This window comes from Cupressus sempervirens, chromosome 5, assembly GCF_028749045.1.
Source record: "Cupressus sempervirens isolate cs-2001-9-10 chromosome 5, ASM2874904v1, whole genome shotgun sequence".
Classification (NCBI taxonomy): domain Eukaryota; kingdom Viridiplantae; phylum Streptophyta; class Pinopsida; order Cupressales; family Cupressaceae; genus Cupressus; species Cupressus sempervirens.
Genome location: NC_143122.1, coordinates 28,638,337 through 28,661,400, shown reverse-complemented (window position 1 = coordinate 28,661,400; position 23,064 = coordinate 28,638,337). Strand labels below are relative to the sequence as shown.

General features: G+C 36.7%; 1 protein-coding gene across 1 annotated transcript; it reads left to right on the top strand.

Annotated features, from left to right (window-relative positions):
- Window positions 1-339: 339 nt before the first annotated feature.
- On the top strand, window positions 340-22,995 carry LOC149554429 (aconitate hydratase, cytoplasmic). Its single transcript, XM_089828485.1, has 20 exons — window positions 340-748; window positions 1,422-1,526; window positions 3,538-3,698; window positions 3,820-3,912; window positions 4,243-4,428; window positions 4,568-4,729; window positions 6,114-6,258; window positions 6,385-6,527; window positions 6,606-6,662; window positions 6,745-6,824; window positions 6,949-7,024; window positions 19,292-19,477; window positions 19,672-19,739; window positions 19,904-20,022; window positions 20,437-20,558; window positions 20,685-20,783; window positions 20,873-21,352; window positions 21,985-22,083; window positions 22,210-22,452; window positions 22,633-22,995. The coding sequence occupies exons 1-20, from the start codon at window positions 430-432 to the stop codon at window positions 22,699-22,701; spliced, it is 3,012 nt and encodes a 1,003-aa protein (XP_089684611.1). The 5' UTR covers window positions 340-429; the 3' UTR covers window positions 22,702-22,995.
- Window positions 22,996-23,064: the final 69 nt, after the last annotated feature.

The window sequence follows — 23,064 nt, the reverse complement described above, 5'->3', positions numbered from 1 at the left end:
ATACATTAAAAAAAAAAAAAAAAACACCAAAAATTAGCCCGTGAAGTATCCGTTCAAACGGAACCTTGACTTATAACAACCAATTACAGGGAAGGTGACCTCCACGTGGTCAGCTCACGCCGCCCTACCTTTTCGCCAAACTAAAAACCCCCAATTTACCGCACGCGAGAGGTAAGTAACCTCTGCCAAATCTAGCGGCACCTAAATTTTCCCCAATACACCGCCTGGAAAAATCACCATTGTTTTTTTAACAGTTTCTCTGATAAATTCGCTGGAGTTATTCTCCGCCTTTTTGGCAAGGAAATGGTATATGATATCCACACGCAAGTATAATATTTCATCATCAATTTGTCTGGAAGCCTGAGGGCTCTTAACGGAGATTTTAGAGGTCGTGGTTGTGGCGTTGTTTGTGTCTATCCATGAGCCAACATGCATATAATTGCTGCGGCTTCTCTCCTTAGAGCGACTCGAACCCCGGCCCTCTTTAGCACTAGTTTTGCCCGTGCAATCTGTACTGCTCCCAACAATCATTTTTCTCCCTCGTCTTTCCACTCTGTTGCTGCTCTTCGAGGGTTTCGAACTCCTGTTGAGAGGAGCGTCGAGAGCGTTCCCTTTTGGTCCGATCGGTCGCGGTACGAATCGCGGCGCGGGTTTTTTTGCTGGAATAAGTCGAGTTTTGGCTTGAGAGGTGCTCTTGCTTCTGCTGCTGCTGTTCTCAGCCCTGTCGAGCGCAAAATTTCCACCATGGGTAAGCGGAATTTAAAGTTAAATGTTTTACTTTGTGTTTTTGAATCTCTTTGAGTAAACTATATAAGGCGCATATGCGTGCTTTGATGTTTGGAGCGGATCTGCTTTGTTTTCACCATGATTTCGCCGATCCATATTATCCTCTCTTCTTTTCGATCTTTAAAATAAAATTGTGTGTATCGCTTTATATTCTGGTACATCTTCTTGTCACTTTAAGTTTATAAGATTAAACCACTCATGACACTTTACATTCCGATCAATTTGGTTTTATTTTTTTGATTTTTACAGTAAACTACACACGACACTTTATTTGTTGATACATCTGGTGGTCGTTTTGTTTTAAGAGCAAGCTGTAAAGAATCCTTTAGACTCTGATCCAAATGGTTATCTTTTATATCGTTAATGATAAAATCTACACTTAATATATGATATATCTTCAGTTTATAACTTTTTTGCATGAATTAGTCAAGTAGCTTGTTTCTAACTGAATAATTCATTTTGTAAGTCTTTGCGCAAGCAATTAGATTAGTTTAACAATAAAGTGATGAAAAGCTAGAAGCAAATCTAATCTCCAACTCGTTTTTCATTAATTTTTTATATAAGCTCTGCTTAGTTACATCTTATGATGTTATATCGTCAACAATCCTTTGACATTGCTTTATATGTTGGTGCAGTAACTGAGAGTGCTTACAAAGACATCTTGACCAGCCTTCCTAAACCTGGTGGGGGGGAGTTTGGGAAGTACTACAGCCTTACGGCACTAAATGATCCAAGAACAGGTATTTTTCATTTAGATATTTTTTGTGTTTTATTTTTTTTGACCTAAAAATGGAGAATGCGACCTTTTCTAATAGAGTATATTCACAGTTAGATTTTACTATTGTTGCTTTACATTTAACAGTATATATTTCTTTGATCAAATATATAGACCTTCTTGTTGCATTTTTGGATGGCTTTTTAACTTTTGTCATTTCCCTTTCGAAAGAAAACCCTTATAATTATATTTAAAGCATGATAATTTTTCTCGTTTATCAAAATTCTGTTGATTGAAATCATTTGGCATCTATCCTGTGAGAATAAATGCACGGATTTCACACATGAATGTTTCACTGCAGCTAGTGTTTCGTTAATTGATATACCACATTGCATAGTGTTTTGTGGGTGCTGTTATATGCTGCATATTGTTTTCCTGGTTGATATTATATGCAGTGTAGTTTTTTGTTGATTGATATATTAGGCATCTTTTTGTCAGAGTGAATGCATGGATTATCAAAATTCTGTTGATTGAAATCATTTGGCATCTATCCCGTGAGAATAAATGCATGGGTTTCACACATGAATGTTTCACTGCAGCTAGTGTTTCGTTAATTGACATACCACATAGCATAGTGTTTTGTGGGTGATGTTTTATGCTGCATATTGTTTTCCTGGTTGATATTATATGCAGTGTAGTTTTTTGTTGATTGATATACTGGGCATCTTTCTGTCAGAGTGAATGCATGGATTATCAAAGTTCTGTTGATTAGCCTATGTCAATAAATGCATGGGCTTCAGACATGAATGTTTCTGTGAAGGTAGTGTTTTGTCAGTTGATAATATTTGCAGCATAATGTTTTGCTGAATTAATATACATACATCTTCCTGTCAAAGAAAGTGCACGGTTTTACCTCATCACATGAAAATGAATATCTCAAGCTGGTTCCATATCTCATGCTTGCATTGATGATATACATTTCAGTCCGCAAACTTTTCCAAAGTGCTTTTTGTTGAATTTTTGAATCGGCTGATTTTGTCATTTTATTTTTCTGATTGGTAAATGGACATCTTTGATTATTTACCTCTAAAAGAGATATCCATTTTCTTATGCAGCATAAAAGTATTGTTTATTGATATCATTTTGCATCTATCCTTGGGACTACATACTAGGCTTACCCCTTACTGTTGTGATTTTGCAGATTATAGGTGTCTTGCCAATTAATATTGCATTGTGTTTTACGGTTGTGATTTTGCAAATTATAGGTGTCTTGCCAATTAATATTACATTGTGTTTTTCCTGTAAGAATAAATTTATAGTTTCACTTTAATGTGGCTAAAATTGATATCTCAATCCGCTTTCTTTTCTAAGGTGCTTGTGTTATATGACTAACTATTCATCGAAGCCTTCAGAGTGTAGGCTTTTTCATTTTCTGAAATTTGACATTGCAGAATTTAGCCATTTATTTATTTTATTCGTGAAATTCTCCCTTGTTGGGTGATCTTTGCTTTTGAAAATCTGATGTCACAACTGAGGAGTATCTTTTCTGTTACTTGGGATTTGAACGTGGCCTTGTTCATTATGGTGTACAATTTCTAGTAAGTTGGATGTGATGGTTTAATCCATTTTCAACACTCTATCATATCTCTTGATTTAAATATGGGACTTTCCTATTGAATTCTGAAACTGTAACCATTTGAGCTCATCTCATCTAGGCATATTGGATCCACCATTCTACTAAATTTACTCCATTGCACGAAAAAAAATAAAAAAATCTTTTTGCTCTATATATGATAAAAAAGATTGTTTCCATTTTGTAAGAAATTACATTTTATTGTTTTTATATCAATATTCAAGAAAATACAAAACAATTCATGAGTAATACTTTAAACTCTACTTAATTTCTTTATCTGCCTGTTTGCAGATAAGTTTTCTTATAAATGGAAATTAAATTAAATTATTTTTTATATCAATATTCAAGAAAATACAAAACAATTCATAACTTATACTTGATTTCTTTATTTGCCTGTTTGCAGATAAGCTTCCTTATTCAATTAGAATTCTTCTTGAGTCAGCCATTCGCAATTGTGATAATTTTCAAGTAAGTAAAGCTGATGTGGAAAAAATTCTTGATTGGGAAAATTCAGCTCCAAAGCAAGTTGAAATTCCTTTCAAGCCTGCTCGTGTTATTCTCCAGGTAAATAACATTTATGGCTGCTTTATGTCTGTTCTTAAATGTTAGTGTCCTTTATTTCAAGACATTCAGATGGTCTATCCTAGAAGTTTGGTGTTTCAGGAAATATTGTACTTCTTTTCAGGATTTCACTGGTGTGCCGGCAGTTGTCGATCTTGCTAGCATGCGAGATGGAATGAAACAGCTTGGTGGTGATACTACCAAGATCAATCCCTTGGTAGGTGTTACTGATATTTGAATATCTGTGTCGTTGACACGTTTATTGAGCAGTTGCTGTTTTGCATGATAGATGGTATCAAGGTGTTTTCTTGCCTTTTTTTTGTTTTCTATTTTTCAAGCAATTCTGATACATTCTACGATGGAAAGATTACCAACATTGACTTTTGAAGATTACTATTTGATGATGATTGCTTTGTCTCTGCTATTTCTCTGTCTTTATTACTTTAAATTCTTCTTCAGATTTATATATCTTGACTATTTCTCCTGTTATTAATGTTATTTTCTTCTTTATGCCAGCTATTGATATTTCTCAATTTTTTCTTTGCAGGTACCTGTGGATCTTGTTGTTGACCACTCTGTGCAGGTTGATGTGGCAAGGTCTGAAAATGCATTGCAACTCAATATGGAACATGAATTCAATCGCAATAGGGAAAGGTTTGCTTTTCTCAAGTGGGGCTCCTCTGCATTTAACAACATGCTTGTTGTTCCTCCAGGTTCTGGTATTGTCCACCAGGTAAAAGGATCACACTTTGGAGAAATAATATTTAAAAATTTGTTTTGAACTGATTTTATATTTGTAAGTATCGGTTATATGTTAAATGGAACAGATTGTTATAGCTATTACAATCTGAATGGTAATATGAATATTGCAGGTCAACTTGGAGTATTTGGGAAGGGTTGTATTTAATACCGATGGCCTCTTGTATCCAGATAGTGTTGTTGGAACGGATTCCCACACAACTATGATTGATGGATTAGGTGTTGCTGGATGGGGAGTTGGAGGGATTGAAGCAGAGGCTGCTATGCTTGGTCAGGTATTTTAATTGAAAATTTATTTGTTGTACATTTTTCAGAAGACAGTCAAACCAGTGTTTTAGTGTTACTACTAAAGTATATTGTTCTGCTTTTTGTTGATAATGGGATTACCAAGTATACTGGTGGGAAACCTAGAAGTTTAATGTGGCCCAAGTTACCAGGTATGTACCTGAGTGTCTGGGTATGCCCTGGGTACATCCTGTGCATACCCAGGTGTACTCAAAGTCTCAGAGCATCAAAACTCAACAAAAAATAAAAGATATTTATAACTTTTCTGGCTACCAAAAGCCCTAATATGTATCTGAAAGGATCATTTTGCCCAATAAAAAGGTCTTTTTGCTTGCTTCACTATCTCATTTCTTATTTCCTAATTTTTTTAGCAGTGACATAGCTCACAAATCCCTACTTCTGGCGTGGGGAAAACATAATGCTTCCCTGCACCCCCTTTTGTCTTTGGGTTTTTCTTGCACCCAACACATTGTGCAGCTTATTATTGCTGCCCCGCAAATGCATTAGGGTCTCCACTCCCAAACCAACACTAGTTATTGGGATCTCTTGTCATAAGAAATTTGATTACAATGAGGGGCTCTGGGAGTGGAGACCAGAATGTCTCCACTCTCTGAAAGGCTCTGAAAGCATCATTTTGCCCAATAAAAAGGTCTTTTTGCTTGCTTCACTCTCTCATTTCTTATTTCCTAATTGTTTTAGCAGGGACATAGCTCACAAATCCCTACTTCTGGCGTGGGGAAAACATAATGCTTTCCTGCACCCCCTTTTTATCTTTGGGTTTTTCTTGCACCCAACACATTGTGCAGCTTATTATTGCTGCCCCGCAAATGCATTAGAGTCTCCACTCCCAAACCAACACTAGTTATTGGGATCTCTTGTCATAAGAAATTTCATTACAATGAGGGGCTCTGGGAGTGGAGACCAGAATAAAAAAACGTAGAGAACTAAAATTTTCAGTATATAATGCCAATTGATAAAGATATTTAATAAATATTTAAATATCATTTGGCATTTGGCAATGAGAAAATTGCCTGTACTGTCCCCAGTTCGTCTTCCCATACCCATACTGGCAACTTAGAAAGATCATTCTTTTCCCCATTCTCTCTTTCATCCTGATGATGGATCTCAGATCATATTTATTTTCCTCATGCTCTCTTTCATGCCGACCGATAATGGATAATAGTCTGTGATCCAAAATGTTGATGTGAATCTCACACAATTGTATCCAGAAACAGAATCACTTAGCTTAAAACTACTTCTGTCTGAACTACATGGTTGGCAGAAACTAGTAGATAATGAACTCTGCTTGTGGATTAACAGTGTTGTTGCTTGTTCATTTGTTGTTTAGCTCTCACTGAGGTTTCTTTTGTGCAGCCAATGAGCATGGTGCTCCCTGGGGTTGTGGGTTTCAAATTACAAGGCAACTTGAATGATGGAGTGACAGCTACTGATTTGGTCTTAACTGTCACTCAAATGCTACGAAAGCATGGTGTTGTCGGAAAGTTTGTGGAGTTTTATGGTAAGTTTATTTCAGTCTCTTTTATTACATTTCAGTTTTTGCAAGTTTATGAAGCTACATTGACTGAAATATCTTGTAGTTGACGTGGTGTGTGGTTAATTGTAACTCTATATATATTCAATTTAGGTGATGGTATGGGTAAATTGTCACTTGCTGATCGAGCAACTATTGCAAACATGTCTCCTGAATATGGAGCAACAATGGGATTCTTCCCTGTAGATCATGTGACTTTGGAGTATTTGAAGTTGACTGGTCGTAGTGATGAGACGGTGTGTATGTATAATTTCTAATTCTAGAAAAGTGCAATCCTTTGTTAGCTGCTGATGCTACATACTTGTCAACTACAGATAAATATGATTGAGGCTTATCTTCGCGCAAATAGAATGTTTGTGGACTATAGTGAGGTAGGTTGTTTATTTTTTTCTATTTAATTTGAGTTTTGATGGATTCATACATTTTGGTATGCACTGACTTGTGTGACTACAGCCACAAATAGAGAGAATTTATTCATCCTACCTTGAGTTGGATCTCTCATCTGTTGAACCTTGTATCTCAGGTCCAAAGCGGTGAGTGTATTTTAGGCACATTCATGGTTTATTGGCCAATTTTTTTTTGTATCAAATCATATTCAGAAAGATAAAAAGTTGTTCAAATGTTAAATTTTAATATTTTATTGATATCTCGTTGCAGACCACATGATCGGGTTACTTTGAAGGAAATGAAGGCTGACTGGCATGCATGCCTGGACAACAAGGTTGGGTTTAAGGTGAGATTGGTAGTTTTGCTTTTATTTATTTTTATCATTGTTCAAGTTATTGTGATATATAAGTTCGGTAGCTGTTTTATTGTTCAGTTGGTATTGTGTTTTGAGAATGACATTGCTCTTTTCCCCAGTATGTTAGTTTTGAAACAAAGCTCTGTTTTGGATGTGTGGTTACAATGTTTTTTCTTTCCAATATGCTAATGTTGAAGCATTTCCTCAGATGAGAGGTAATGCCCAAGACAACCATAGGAAAATCTTGCAAAAACACAACTGGCAGATTCCATTTATTAGATCAAATGTAAAACTTATCAGTGATGCAATATATGCACATATAGGTGTAGTCATCTTGAATTTCTACACCAACCAGAAATACCCAACTTGGGCAGGAGGAATGTGTAGGCAAACAGACAAAGGAGATGGGGCACATCTCTTCAAGAAAAAGATGGCTTCATCTTGATGTTCAGACTAACATGAAAGGAGAAAACTAAAGAAGAAATGCCACTGTGTAACATACGAAGAGAGTGACATCTTCCACATGTTCACTCTTCCAACTTCCAAGAAACTGTGTGTAAGAAGGATGGACACTGTGCAAGGAAGCATGCTAGACACCAAAACATAAACAAGTGACAACTAAAGAACTTTCTAAATAGAGGGAATTGGGCAGACAAACTGCATCTGTATGGTCAATATTGCAATGTGCTAGTTGTAACTTGTCATTGCAGTATGTCAATACAGTTTAATGCATATTTTTGGTCACTGGATGCCACTGCAAAACCCCAGTCGCCATCGCATTGCAGGGGTCTCCACCATGATTTCCATGATTTATCTAAAACACAGAAAAACATAGAAGACCTTTTTCTTTTATGACAGTGAGTCAAGTATTTTCCCAAGCTAGATTATGGGAATGAAACTTAGATTATGGTTTTGTATTGAAAGTGAATATTTACATGAAGTCCATCAGTCTATTGCAACTTCATGATTATCAAAACATAATTAAATCAAAACTTCTTTTTGAAATACGAAAATGAATCCTGCTATAAATCTCATTACAATATGAAGCATAATATGAAATGCTTTCCACCTTTTCGTTCAACCATTTTTTACCTCAGAAGAGAATTTATTCAAGGTATCAAGTTGAGCTCCAGGCTCCAATCTTTAAGTCAATTGGTGAAATAGCTGCCTCTAGACCATATGTTGTTGTCAGACACCAAACTCTTACTATGGATAGTAATCAGTGTTATCCCAAGTTTCTGGGATGGGTACGATAGTGGACAGGGGGACGAGTTTTTGAGACAGCAATTTTTTTTTTTTGCCAATTTTGGAGATGGCTATATAACAATAGGGAAAAATAAATATATAGAGAAATTTAAAATATTCTTATGAAAACATGGATAAAGCATGCACTTATGCATAATTCATATGTCAAATCTGTGTTACTTTGAGATTCAAAGTCAAATTTGTTCTAGAAGTCAAAGTTCCCTAGGTGTCCCCAAAACTTAATGCCTTTTTGAAGAATAAAGCATAGAATGTGCTTTCACTTTACTATAAGAGATATTCCTCTTTGCAATGGCTGCACACTTATGAAATTCCTTTGCCACTCGGAATTGGTTGAACCATTTTCACATATTTCCATAGTTACACTTCCTTGGGGGATGGGGACATGTTTTTGGGGCAGGGGGACAATGGAGCTTCAGTTTTGGGACAGTGGGAACGATGACATGGATGGGTGGGGTAGGCAGTGGGTGTATATGCTATATAGTATACATATGGTACTTAAAATGATAGTTATGAAAAGATGTGTAAGACAAAGATGTAAAATAGTAATTTGGAATTACTAAATACTAAAATATTTGAAAATTAAAATTATCAAATAGTACTTGAACATTGAATATTGAAAATGGAACGTTAAACTACAAAATAGTTGAATCAACAAATGGAAGAGTTCTATATATCATATGATAATAGATATCAAAAGTATTTGATCATAAAGATGTTTATATTGAGTAGCCTAATATCATAGATATCAAAAGTATCTGATCATAAAGATGTTTATATTGAATAGCCTAATATCAAAACAAATACAAAATCAAAATGTCAAAATGACAAAATGTAGTGAAGGAGGCCTCTAATCATCCCTTTGGAGGCCGACAACTTGTCATTATTGGAACTTGTAGACTCTCCAAGGTCAAGAGCTGCAATGGGAACAAACCAGCCTTGCATCTGTAGCATCCTCATCAATTTGTGATGTCTTTTTTGGCTTTGCATCCCATTGTGCTGCTGGGCTCTCCTTGTACATGAGTGTTTTGTGATCAGTGATATGCAAGGCACTATGTACAACCACTAGCTTCTTTGATATTTAAGAGGTAAGTCTGTTTCTCTTACGGAAGTGGATGAAACTATATGTAGACCAATCTATCTTCGAAGCTGAAGAACTAGAAACCTGAGACAACAAACAAATGGCTAGTGCGGTAGTCGTTGATTTCTATCCATGACATTCACCACAAAATTGGATCCTCTCGTGACATAGTTTTTATGTCCTCCTTTGCTGCAACTTGAAACCCCCTAAGAGTAGCAAATTGGTTCGCTTAGTGCGAACCTTGCCAACAATCTTAGAGTCATACACCTTATCAATGCACCTGAAGAACCCTTCCTTGAAAATGTTAGAAATTTAAAAGTTCAAACTATTGGCAAATAGAAGTTGTTAGTTATGAAAAGATGTATGACATAGATGATTACAATGAGTACCATGATATGAATCACCTCATCATTTTTGAATTAGCGTAAATCTACAAGGCCTAGGCATGCACTGCTTTAGGTTCAATGCATAAGCAACCATTCACACTGAATAAAAGGTTGAATGTGCTTACTGTAGACTGCTAAAGTGGAGTCCCTTTCTTGCACAACTGCCCTCATTTGGCCAAGCATAGAATCAATGTTCTCATACACCTCTCCAAGGTTATGTACATCCCCATCTCATATTTGATGACTTGGAAAATTGGATTGATGATAGACAGACTATATTTTCCGTAACTCCGTAAAACATCACTCTTAACTACCTCCTTCACCTCCTCCCTTGTTTTATCTTGGACCTATCTCGCCAATTCCACTCATTTGTCATAACCATGAGTTGCAGTAGGATGCATCCTCTCCAAAGAATAAAATAAGGTGCATATCTGATCTTTGCTGGCTTCGAGAACTCCTTATTAGCAAAGCTTGTGAAGAGTGCATGTGAAGTTGGGGTTGTAGATATACATTTGCAAATCTCGAGCATCACTAATCACTCCCTTAATCCACTCAATCTTCCCCATGCCCTTGAGTGAAGTGTTTATGGCATGGACACATCAAGTCCACCAAATATATCTATATGCTGCCTCAGTACGCTTCCATGCAGCTCAGTACACGTGCTGCACCTGTTGACCACATTTTGGGGCTCATTCTCCTTAATAACTGTTCGGAGGATGTCAAATTGAAAATCAACATCCTTTGAATGCCTTGAACAATCAATTGCTTTGACCAATCAATTGCATCTTAATGAGTTGACAATGCCTAATGCCGTCCACCCTAATGCTGTGAACAGACTCCAAGAATTGATTTTGGTATACTCTTTATCCAAGATTGTGGTCCTCAATTTGTGCTTATTTGGTGGCACAAGTGATGGTCCTCCCCCCTTTGTCACTAGTTGCATCATCTCCTTATAATAAGGAGACTGAACTATACGAAATGGGATGCCATTGGAAAAAAGAATCTGCCAATGGCATTCTCTATCTGCACTTTTTAGGTGCACATTGAACAAATCAGCTATGGAGTTACCTTCAATTTGCACCTTGCATTTCCCCTTGCTCTGTTGTGTTTCAATCCTAGCACTATAAGTGGATGAAGATCTCAAGGCTGCCCTTGGCAATGTTGTTGCTCTTTGCTGTGATCTAGGAGTAGAAATACGTGGCTACCATGTATTTGCCGTTCATGTAATTGCTGAAATTTCTGAATCTGTTGCCTACTAGATAAGATAGTGGGCATTGGGATTTTCAAGTTACCATAAACACCCCAAAGCTTGTTGAACAATCTATAATGCATATTTATAGTCTTCAAAAACTCACATTCGACCACACCTTTTTGTGGCCAAAAGAGGAAATGTGCATTCACTCTAGTGATGCTACCAAACCATTCTATACCACAAATGTTGCATTTCTGCTTCCTTGTACCACCACTTGATGGCATTGGGGGTGTTATCCTTGTTGCAAACTATTTGAAAGGAGATTTGGGATCATAAGGACCCCTAGCCTAGTATGCCGAAAGTGTGGAGGGACAATTAGTATCAGGTGGACCAAGTGGTGCATTACGTATGAAACTAGTTTGGCATTGGGATTTGGCCTATCTATGCTCACCCCCCTCATTAGTCTCATCATGCTTAGGTTTGTGCTCTGATTGGTTGCCACTATGAGTGAATTACCACCTCATCATCGCTTGTTTCATGACCGTGGGAGCTCATTTTGACATTGCATTTCACAAAATAGAAAAATATTAACAAGCGCATAGTTTCAGCCTTATGCTTTACTTCAAAATTAAAAAAAATAGAACTCTATATTTTTAACAAAATGAAATTTTAAATTGCAAAACACAATCTAAGTATCTAAATTAATTTAGAAAATGAAACAATAATATATTAGAATGAAATAGCTATAAGAAAATGAACAAGAAGAAATGTAAAACTAAAACTTCGAACTTTAAAACAATGACATTGATTTCAAAATTAGAAAACAAAATAAAAAATCAGTTAGAAACACTACCTTTTGTTGGGCAAATCTCTTCAACAAGGTGAAGAATCTTCCTCCTCTTCTTCTTGCTCTATCTCTCTTTGCCTTGCAATCACTCTTTCCACTCCTATAATCACCCTCTCCTCAACTTGTCAGAGTGTTCCTAGAATGGTCAAGGGACACTATGCATCCCATTGAGCGCTTCGAGAAATTAGAATGTCCTCATGTTTTTGAAGGATAGGGAAATGGTTGGTGCCATTGGGGATGTTGCCATTTTGTCCCCATGTCCTTGGTGTGTCCTTGTTCTAGGAGCGCTTGGAATTTCTTTTTCCTTGTTGGCGTGGGGGGGTGGGGGGGGGGGGGGTGTACGTCCCTGTAGTTTACCACATATTTCCATAGTGGAGAGCATTTGTTTGTCTAAAGTGGGGGTTTCTAGTGCTACAAACTCTTGTCATTTTATGAATCTACAAACAACACCTAAAGCCACAAAAACCAAAATGGAAAAAGAAAATGAAACTAGGAGCTCATTTCATTTTGTAAAAAGAAATGCAAGAAAACTTTTAAAAATAAACACATCAAACAAAACCCTACCTCTTTTATTGAAATCTTCCTCTTAAATGTCTTTGAGGAGCTGCACTTGCAACTATGTAGGAATAGCTCACAAACAAGCTTTAAGCTAGCAACAATCACCTGTCAACACTCCTTCAGCAATGCCAGCCTAACAAGAAACTTTAACAATGGAGACAAAATTTTTTCTTTTCATTCACAAACACACAAGTGAAATATAAAATGATAAAAAACTTTATAGAAAAGACAGTTTTAACGTTGGAGGGTCGAATAGACCTAAAATGGCAAAAAAGCTTATTGGAAAGTCAATGAAACTGATGTCTATAGGAAAATTCGACACAATTCACCCCAAATTCATTCCGGGCTTGCGCAGGTATTTGGAAAGGCTCTCAAAGTTGCTGGAAATTCACATCGGGTCCCTTAGAGTGAATTTCGATTGAATTAACTATTCTAATGTTGACTTTTGACCAAATTTGCACTGTATCCAACTTTGGTGCAAACGGACTTTCAAATTTGGCCTTAAGGAGACAAATATGGTAACTTAGTAAATATGTGCATTTTCACACAAGTTTTTTTTTTGAATGGCCTAAAAATGAATAAATCCCAGGGGCTCCACTTTCACATCCTCAAATTTGTATTCAAGGATGGGAAAAAGAAATAGAATAAGACAAAGTCATTGCACACATAAGCAGTCTGAAACATACATTTTTCTTGCATAAATAAGGGTCTGTTTGGTTCATGGAACTGTAGAAATCATGATTTCTACAAATCAAGAATTTGCAAATCTTGAAAATGATTTTTGGTATTTTAGAAGAACTGTTTGGTTCACTTGGAAGATGAGTGGGAAGATACAATTTTATGTGTCTAGTTTCGCAAATTGGAATTAGAATGTGTTGTTGGTAGTTGAATCAGCGGTCCTAGTAGTTGATAGCAAATGACTTCAGAAGATCAAATTCTGGTAGTTGAAGATATTAACTCTTAAGGGTGAAAATTCTTACATCCTTCTTTTTGAAAGACTAGGGAACATCTGCTTGACCTTTCCACTATTCTTCTTAGTTGTGGAATACAGATAGCAAGAAAACTGAAAAGAGTGGTTTGTTTTGGAGGAGATTTTGAGCGTCTAGGTAACCAAATGTTGAGTTGGTAAGAAAATAGTATGTCCACAAAAATAGCAAACGGCTAAGTAATTTTGTAGTGCACTCTGCTAATGAAAATACCTATGTTCCCTCGAGTTTCTGCCGATTTTGGGGAGGGGGGAGGATGGCAAACAGAGACAGCTATATATATAGGGAAAATTTAAAGTATACACTAAAATTTGCAAATATACATGTCATTCATTTGAAACTAAGCACAAAGCATGTCATTTAAACATTATTGAACCTTAACATACAACATTTGAATGCCATCTAGGAAATAAAATCGATTTCAGTACTCAATTGTCAATATGCATATTAATATGTAAACAAAAATATTTAAATATAAGTTTAGCAGTGAACAATATTATAAAAATTTGAAAACCTAAATATGCCCAAAGGCTAAAGGGCTGCCGTAACATATCAATGTATTATCATCATGTTCAAGTTCAACATAGAAAACAAAACATAGAAAAATGAAGCAATTTGCTGCTCCTATTTTGCCTCTGTCGCAATGGCATAAAAAATAGAGTCCTCACTATGATCCTCCATAGAAAGCGTAGTCTCATCCAATGGAACCCCAACCATTCCTGGTGTTGTGTCATCCTCATCTATTTGGGCGACATCCTCAGGCTCAACATCCCACCGCAAAGCTAGTGTCTGCCTATACTCTGGAGTCTGACGATCTACAAGTCAAATAGCAGGATGCATTGTCACTAGCTTTTTTGCCCTTTTAGAGGTAAGCGTGTTCCTCTTGATGGAGTGGATAAATGAATATGTGGACCAATTCCTCTCTGCAGCTGAGGAACTAGCAACCTATGCAAGGAGGCGAGTGGCAAGTATTTTTAATTCGGTTGTATCTCTCCCATGCCAAGTCCACCATCCAATAGGCCCCTATCCAATCCTAGAGGCATAGGCATAGTCAAATTTCCCTCGCTTTCCTATCCATATATAGCAGATCCATACCCGTTCTCCTCCCACCCTGACAGGGCTAGAAGCTACGGGAGAAGCGGAGGCGGAGGCGGCACCCCGTCCATCTATGGAGTCTTGTTGTAGCACCCCCTTCCTATTATAGGGTCTTTTTTGTGCCAAAACAATTCTATCCAACCTTGCTTGTGGCTTACCCAAGTTTGGACTACGAAGGTTGGTAAAGTCAATGAATTGTGCAGGAAGAGTAGAGGCCACCGAGCTGAATACATCTTATCAATGGCTCTTATGAAGCCATCCAATACCAAGGGATCATCACATGGGAGGTCTCTTCCACCCAACTGTGCATATCATTTGGAATTTAGAGCAAAGGCTGCCATATGAAGTGGGGTATTCATCATGTTCCACCTCCATGTCACAATAGGCCAAATATGCTCCTCATAAAACCCCAATGAAGATCCTTTGATGCAACAATTCTCTTCATCTTCCCCAACATGCTGTCAATTTTTCATCTCTCTCCCAAACTAGGAGCGTCAGTATCAACATATCTAATGACATCTATAATGGGTGCTATGACAGAGCAAATATATTTGCAAGATGTAAACAAAATTAAAATCAGAATTATAAATTTAAATTTTTAAAGCCTGTTAGTGTTAGTATGGAAATCAGCAAGCAAAAGACTAACATTAAATTTAAAAAATCAACAACTTACCTCATTGTGGACCACCAACTCTCATTAAGGATCCTTTGCTTCACTACTTTTCCTTCAGAGGAGTTAGAATTGGACAATTGTCCCCACTCTAGATTCACCATCATCAATTGAAGGGCCTCATATGCCTCAATCATCCTCTCCATCAAGATGAAATATGTGCAATACCTATAGCGACAATTATAAATTAAAATATTAATAAAGCTAAACATTAATGATTAAAAGCATCACATGTAAGTTTATAATACTTATAAATAAAAATAACTTAAAACAAACTAAAAGTAAACTATAATTTAATTGACATACCTTCTCTTGGCTGGTTTGAGGAACTCCTTAGAGAAGGACCTGAATAGAGCAAGTGAAGTGTGGTGGTTGCAAATAAACATTTGCACTTCTCTGGCTTCTAGCACCACTTGTTTCACCCATTCAATGTTCTCTATGTCCTTCAATGCATTGTTCAAGGCATGAACAAAACAAGTGGTCCAAAAGATGTGCCTATAAGGACCCTTTATCATCATACCAATTGATTTGCACATAGGTGCAGAATCTGTGATAACATGTAGAACACTAGATGACCCAACCTCCTCTATGACATCTCTCAAAATGGTGAACTGGAATTCGGCATCCTTCTTCTTTCTAGAGCAATCTATGGCTTTCAAAAAATAAGAGCCAACAGGGGATGTGACAATGATATTGATTAGTGACCAATGTGTAACATTGGTCCACCCATCCATCACAATAGAGTAGCCCATCCTAGCCCAAGTGCATTTCATATCCTCAAACAACAAAGCAACATTTGAGTACTCATCATCTAGGATGGTGGTTCGTAGCTTATGCTCACTAGGGGGTACAAATGAGGGATTCATATTCAATATATCTTTTACCATTTGTTTAAAATAAGTGGAATGGGCTACATGATATGGGATACCATTAGCAACAAAGAATCTACCAATAGATGCCTCACACTTTTCCTCTGCCTGTGCATTAAACATACTTTCCACCAAGCCCTTCTCACCACTGCTCATCTTTCTCTTCCCTCTAGACTCGGTAGGACTGCCACTAGTACCAATGGCAGATGACATATGCCTAGATGATTGTGAGAGAATAGATGGTGATGTCACTGCCAAATTTTTCCCCTCCATTTCAGCCTCTAAGTGCAATCTTTGGCATTCAAATATTTTTTTATCAGTCAAGTTAGGACAAGCTTTTGACTCCATGACATGCAACACCTAAAAAGTGTGAGTTCACTCTTGTATAGCTGCCCTTAAAAACATCAAGACAAACATGGCAATCCCACACCCTAGTTACTCTTGAATTCTTTTTATCTTTTGGCCTAAGTGTGACGTATTGGAGAAGAGGTTTTTTCCTATTGAAAGGACCCGTTGCAAAATCCTTCATAATGGTGGAAGGGCATTTAAACAAATCAGATTTAGGATCAACTCTTTTCCTAGTCCCACTATAGCAACGTCACCCCCAACCACATTTTCTTCCTCATCACCACTACTACTGGTACTCTCACTGCTGCTCATTGTGCGTTTTTTTGAGTTTTAAATATGCCTTGAAAATATGAGTTGAAACAACTATATTTTTTAAAAAAATTAAACTTTTCAACTTGCAAATCTATTCAAAAAATGGAAAATGGAAGCATAAAGAGTTCCATACTTGGTGCACAAAATGGAAGCTCAAACCCTTGGTCAAGCTCTTGGAAGCAAAAAATCACCTCCTCTTCTTGCAAAATGAAATCTTGCAACACACTCCAACTTCACTAGCAAAACCAAACAAATGAGAAAACAACCAAAATGTGGTCTCTTTTAACCTTTTAGTAGGGCATTTGGAGGGTTGGGGCCCACATGGGCAACCAAGTTGGGATCATTAAATTTTTGTTTTAATGTTGACTTTTTAAATTTTATGCATCCGAAAAATTGGGGACGGCCAGCCGTCACCCGTATGGTCGGGGGACGTCTAGGCATCACCTTTCCATACATTTTCTTGCCCAAGCCTCCCCAAGTTTCGGAGACGTCCCCTATCTATTTGGACATTTTGGGGATGGTTGGGGGATGTCCCATACTTGTCCCCCTGACCTGGGGATGTCCCTGTCTCGGAGACATGGGTTTTTTTTTCCAGGGATGCATCCATGGGGTACGTAAGTCAAAATAACTATTGGTGGCCATGTACATGATCAATATGTTTATCCTCGGAGAAATCATAGAGAAAAGTCAGAAGTTGCGTGTATGTAATTTAGGTAGGGTTTGGATATGTCGAGCAAATATGTTGATAGAAGAAATGGTAAATGCACCTTGTTAAGCAGATATGTCGACAGATGAAATGGTAAACACAGAGCAAGAGCAAAGTCCGAACCAGTCTGAACATGCAGAGCTGCAAAGTCTGAACCCTGAAAATGAAAATGGTAAAATATTTTTTTAGGTAAACAATGTTTTAGTTATGGATGGACTCCAAAAAACAGTCCAATGTAATTTTTTACACTCCTTAAAAAAGTGTAATCCGAATACAATTTTCAATTCCAGGTCTGGAGTTTGACGAGTAGTAATCTGATTTTGAAGCAAAATTAGAATTTTGAAATATTAATTCCATTTTGCCATTTTTGACATAAGTTCAAACTTTCTCTAATCCGGATTATGCAAATGTCAATTCTAGTCATCTTCCACGAAACAAACGGACCCTAAGATATGTGATAAGTAATATTAGACAAGCTGTAGTATTCTACCTTGACTTAACAAGCATATCAACAAGGGAGGACATGAGACTATAATTTTAATTCGAGCTCAAAAACATTGAAGTTCTCTCTCACTTTGTACGTCCAACTTTGCTTGCCAAATTCTCATCGCAAGTTGAATAATTTATCCCAAGACAAGGCAATCCCTTCCAAAACATAGAGAAGGGTTTAAGAAAGGGATTGTCTTGGCATGTGTCCTCCAATGGCATTGCCCAATCAGAAAACCAAGGTTAACCAAAGGAACTCCAAAAGTTGAAAATTTTATGTGTGACCCTCTTGAATGTACTTGCAAATTAATCAAAGCTGTTACAAAACAAGTGATAATTCCGTACAGTCGTATACTTGTTTGGTGTGACTAAAAGGTGAAGGTTCACTCCCCTATAAAGAAAAGTTTATGTTATGACGTCTCTAAAAAGCCTATTCCCCAAAAATCCAAGTTTGTGTTTAATTTAATTAATTTCACACCCACACAAAATTATGACTCACTGCAATCTTATGTGGATGATAATATAATATTACATCAAAAGCATTAATGCCTCAAATGATAATCGTAAGGTTAACACAAGGGTTGCTGAGTCACGTGATCAAGGCAATGCTGCGTTATTGGATAAACTTAACAAGTGTTGCTGTTACACCTGATCAAGGCAATGTTGCATTATTGGATAAACATAGATAGGGTCTCGTTATTGCATGGAGTGGATTGAGATAATCCACAATACATGTGTAAGTTCCCTATACGCCCAATGCACATGTTGAATGCTGAAATAGCTGAAACAGAAGTAGAATTAAGCAAGGATGTCACAGTCACTTGCAAGTTATCACATATCCGGTGGTCCAAAATAATCCTTTGAATTCCTACCTTATAATCACATTCATAGAACAAATTCTCCAATTTGTGTAATAAACAAGGACATCGAAACATACAGTAAGCAAATTATCTTAAGCGTATGTGTGCTTCTCAAAGCTTCTTAAGTGTATGTCATAGCAATTTTTTGACATGATACAAATCATCAATAAATCAGCCATCCTTAAATATCTGATATCATAGAAGTCTCAAATTGTGACAATCAAATAAGTAGGGCCAGTCAACCTTTAATCATGTTTACTTAAATAGATCAAATCTCCAGTAACGACATAAAGGTATAACTGTATAACAGCATGATCTCACATCATAAGTATAATATCTCTGAAATTACTGAACATATAATAGTCTTAAACCATTGAATAATAAGAGCCAATAATCATATGCACAAGAATATCAATCATCATATGTGACTAATAAAATTATGTTACATTGAAAATATTAAGGGTCTAAAAAGCTTCACATGAGATAGAATTTGTATCTATAATCTACTTAGTGTCTTCTATTTTCCCTTGACATATCTTATTTCCATTCTTTTTAATATTATGTTTCTGTTAAAATTAATTAGTTTATTATGCCTACAGGGTTTTGCCATTCCTAAAGATGCTCAAAGTAAGGTTGCAAAGTTCACATACAATGGCATGCCTGCTGAGCTAAAGCACGGTGATGTTGTAATAGCAGCAATTACAAGTTGTACAAACACTTCAAATCCAAATGTGATGCTTGGAGCCGCACTTGTTGCAAAGAAAGCTTTAGAATTAGGTCTCGAGGTATGTGGTCCATTATTGCGTTCTTCTAAATGTTTTTCTGGAAGTTTACTTTCAAGTCATCCATATCCATTTGAAATGATACAATTCTAAAGTTTATTGTATAGTGACCTCTCAGTAGGTTGTATTTTTTTTTCGCTCCAATATGCAATCAAATATGATTGGATTTTCAAGTCTGCATATGCTTATAATTTCAGGTAAAGCCGTGGATTAAGACAAGCCTTGCTCCAGGGTCTGGAGTGGTTACAAAATACTTACAAAATAGGTATTTTTGATGGCCAAGTATGGTGCTTTTCTCTATGGTTGTAGCAAGTGTAGACTATGAGTTTAATTTAATCTGGAAAATTATGAAAATGTGTTTTAGATTTAAACGATCATTATTGTATCATGCTGTTACTTTCGTAACTCAATTTAGCTGCTTCTTTACAGTGGTCTTCAGCAGTACTTAGATCGTCAAGGTTTCCAGCTGGTTGGGTATGGATGTACAACATGCATTGGAAACTCTGGAGATCTTCATGAATCAGTGAGTGCAGCTATTACAGATAACGGTAAGTTTGTCATTTGGGCTTTGGAAGAACGTTTTCAGACTTATGGCTGCTTTAAGCTTCATTTCTTTGCATATATTGCAGATTTAAATGTCCTTTCTTTACATTTTTTAAAGTCGTGTTTTTATCTTCTGGGATGAGTATTGTTTTGAGTGTTTGTTTTGTTCATTTTAGCAGTGGCAGTGTTTTAAAAATCACTAGTGTTGAGAGTATTATCATAAATGCATTTTTCTCTCTCAATCACATCTTCATTTCTTCTAATATAATTATCAGTGTCTCAGATGCTAATGTTTTGGCTTGAGGACTGCCCTTGTGTTTTTGTTGAGTGAAAGCTCTCTTGCATTTTTTCCTGCAAGGGATTTGTGGCATATTATACTGTCTTGTAATCATTTCTTACCATTTATTGGTTTCTTTCAGATATAGTTGCTGCAGCTGTTCTTTCTGGAAATAGAAACTTTGAAGGGCGTGTTCATCCCTTGACTCGAGCAAATTACCTTGCTTCACCTCCACTTGTGGTTGCCTACGCTCTTGCTGGCACTGTAAGTTTTGATCAGCAAAAGTTACTGTTTTACTATGGCATGTTTACGTCTCAAATATTATAGATCTAATGCAGACTTGGAATGTTAAGTTCTGGAGTTGTAATACATGTCATGTTTGATTTGTAGGTCGACATTGACTTCGAGACAGAACCCATTGGTGTTGGGAAAGATGGGAAAAATGTTTACTTAAGGGATATTTGGCCTTCAACCGAGGAAATAGCAAAGGTTGGTAGTTAGTTCTTAAATTCACTAGTTCAGGGTGGTGGTAAATATGAGACACGAGTATGATCAATCACTTACAATTTTGGGTGCAGGTTGTCCAATCCTCTGTTCTACCAGACATGTTTAAGCTTACTTACCAAACAATTACTCAAGGGAACCCAATGTGGAACCAACTTTCTGTTCCTGGAGGTACTTTGTATACATGGGATCCAAATTCTACTTACATTCACGATCCTCCATATTTCAAGGGGATGACAATGACTCCTCCTGGTGCGCATGGTGTAAAGGATGCATATTGCCTCCTCAACTTTGGGGACAGCATAACAACAGATCATATTTCTCCTGCTGGAAACATTCACAAAGATAGTCCAGCGGCAAGATATCTCATGGAACGTGGGGTAGACAGGAGAGATTTTAATTCTTATGGAAGTCGTCGAGGAAATGATGAAGTCATGGCTAGGGGAACATTTGCAAATATCCGCTTAGTGAATAAACTTTTGAACGGTGAAGTTGGGCCGAAGACTGTACACATCCCCACTGGAGAGAAGCTATCTGTGTTTGATGCAGCAATGGTGAGTTTCCTATGTAGTTAAGCTCATTCTTTGTAATAAGGTGTTTTTAGAGTGATTTTTTTTGTTGTAGTTCATTTTAGCTAAAGCTTCTGGCGTTTGTGTGATGGTTATTTATGCAACATTTCAAACCTTGGTTTAGAAATTAAGAAGTTAATGCTCTTAAGATTGAAAATATGCAAACTAAAATTGTATTAGTTGTTAATAATGCCTAATATTAAATTTCTAAAGGAGATAGTCTAATAATGCAGTTTGATGAAATTGAATTAACATGAAAAATTTTGTAGTTTAATGAAGTTGAATCAATTATGATGGTATAAGGAGATCAATATTTAGCTAAAAGAAATTCAGGAGAAGAAGAATCAAAGGAATTGAGAGGCAAAAAGTTAATTTGAGAAGTCTTTTGGTAGTACATATGTAAAGATAGATATGCGTGAAAATAATTTAATTAGTAATAATTTGTTGATAATGGTTTGCCATTTTCCTTAGAATAATGGTGATTTCTATATTAACATTGTTGAGTTAAAATCCAATTATATGTGCATCTTTATTCAACTTCTCCTGGTATTGTTTAGATTTAGCTGGGACTATCTATTGTTTTTTTTCGTTTCTGACTTAATGATTCTCCTTTATAGAAATACAAAAATGAAGGGCTTGATACAATTGTTCTTGCCGGAGCTGAATATGGCAGTGGAAGCTCTCGAGATTGGGCTGCGAAGGGCCCCATGTTGCTGGTTTGACTCTCTTACCCCATCCTTGATATCTGTCTTTTGTGAGCTTAATTTTCATTGCATTTGTTATCATATAAACTGCCGAATACCAATAATTCCTGAATGTTACAATTTGTTTCTAAATCTCAGGGTGTAAAAGCTGTCATTGCAAAGAGCTTTGAACGTATTCATCGTAGCAATTTGGTGGGTATGGGTATTATTCCATTGTGCTTTAAATCTGGTGAGGATGCAGATACACTTGGCCTTAGTGGGCATGAAAGATACACAATAGATCTTCCTGATGACATCAGCCAAATCAAGCCAGGTCAAGATGTTACTGTCACGACAGACACTGGAAAGTCATTCACCTGTGTTGCACGGTTTGATACACAGGTATATAATAGACTGATTATTATCTTGCTTCTAATATGAAGGCAAATGCTCGTCTTGTATGTTGTGTTGGATGATCCTTTCTCGGTTGTTTTTTGGAAGGCATTATCTTTTTTACTACGTGATCTTATTCCAGTTCGAAGTGGCCCATTGATGTATGCATTGTTGGCTGACATCTTACAGGTTGAGTTGGTGTACTTCGACCATGGAGGCATTCTTCCATATGTGATCAGGCAGCTGGTTAGCAAATGATCTGTAGGTTGTTGTAAATGTCGAATAGGGTTTTCCTTGTTCTAATTTTTACATTAGTTGCGGTTGGAATAATGTGCATTAGGATATGCACAGTTTTACCCAAAAGGGATTTTTTTCACCTGAGTTAATTATTGTTGGAATCCAGTATTAAATTACTGTCTAACAGTTGCAGATGTCTGATAAACGAGCCCTCTTATGAGGTGTTTTTTAAACTGGAAACGTTATTTTCTTGTATAAGTAGGCAAGTGGTTTTGGGTTCCTCCCGTAATGTGTATCATGAAATATTCTCTCTCATATGATTTGTCCGGTAGGTGCATAACCAGCATAGCATTAAAAATATTACTTTCTTTAGTTGAATGAAAT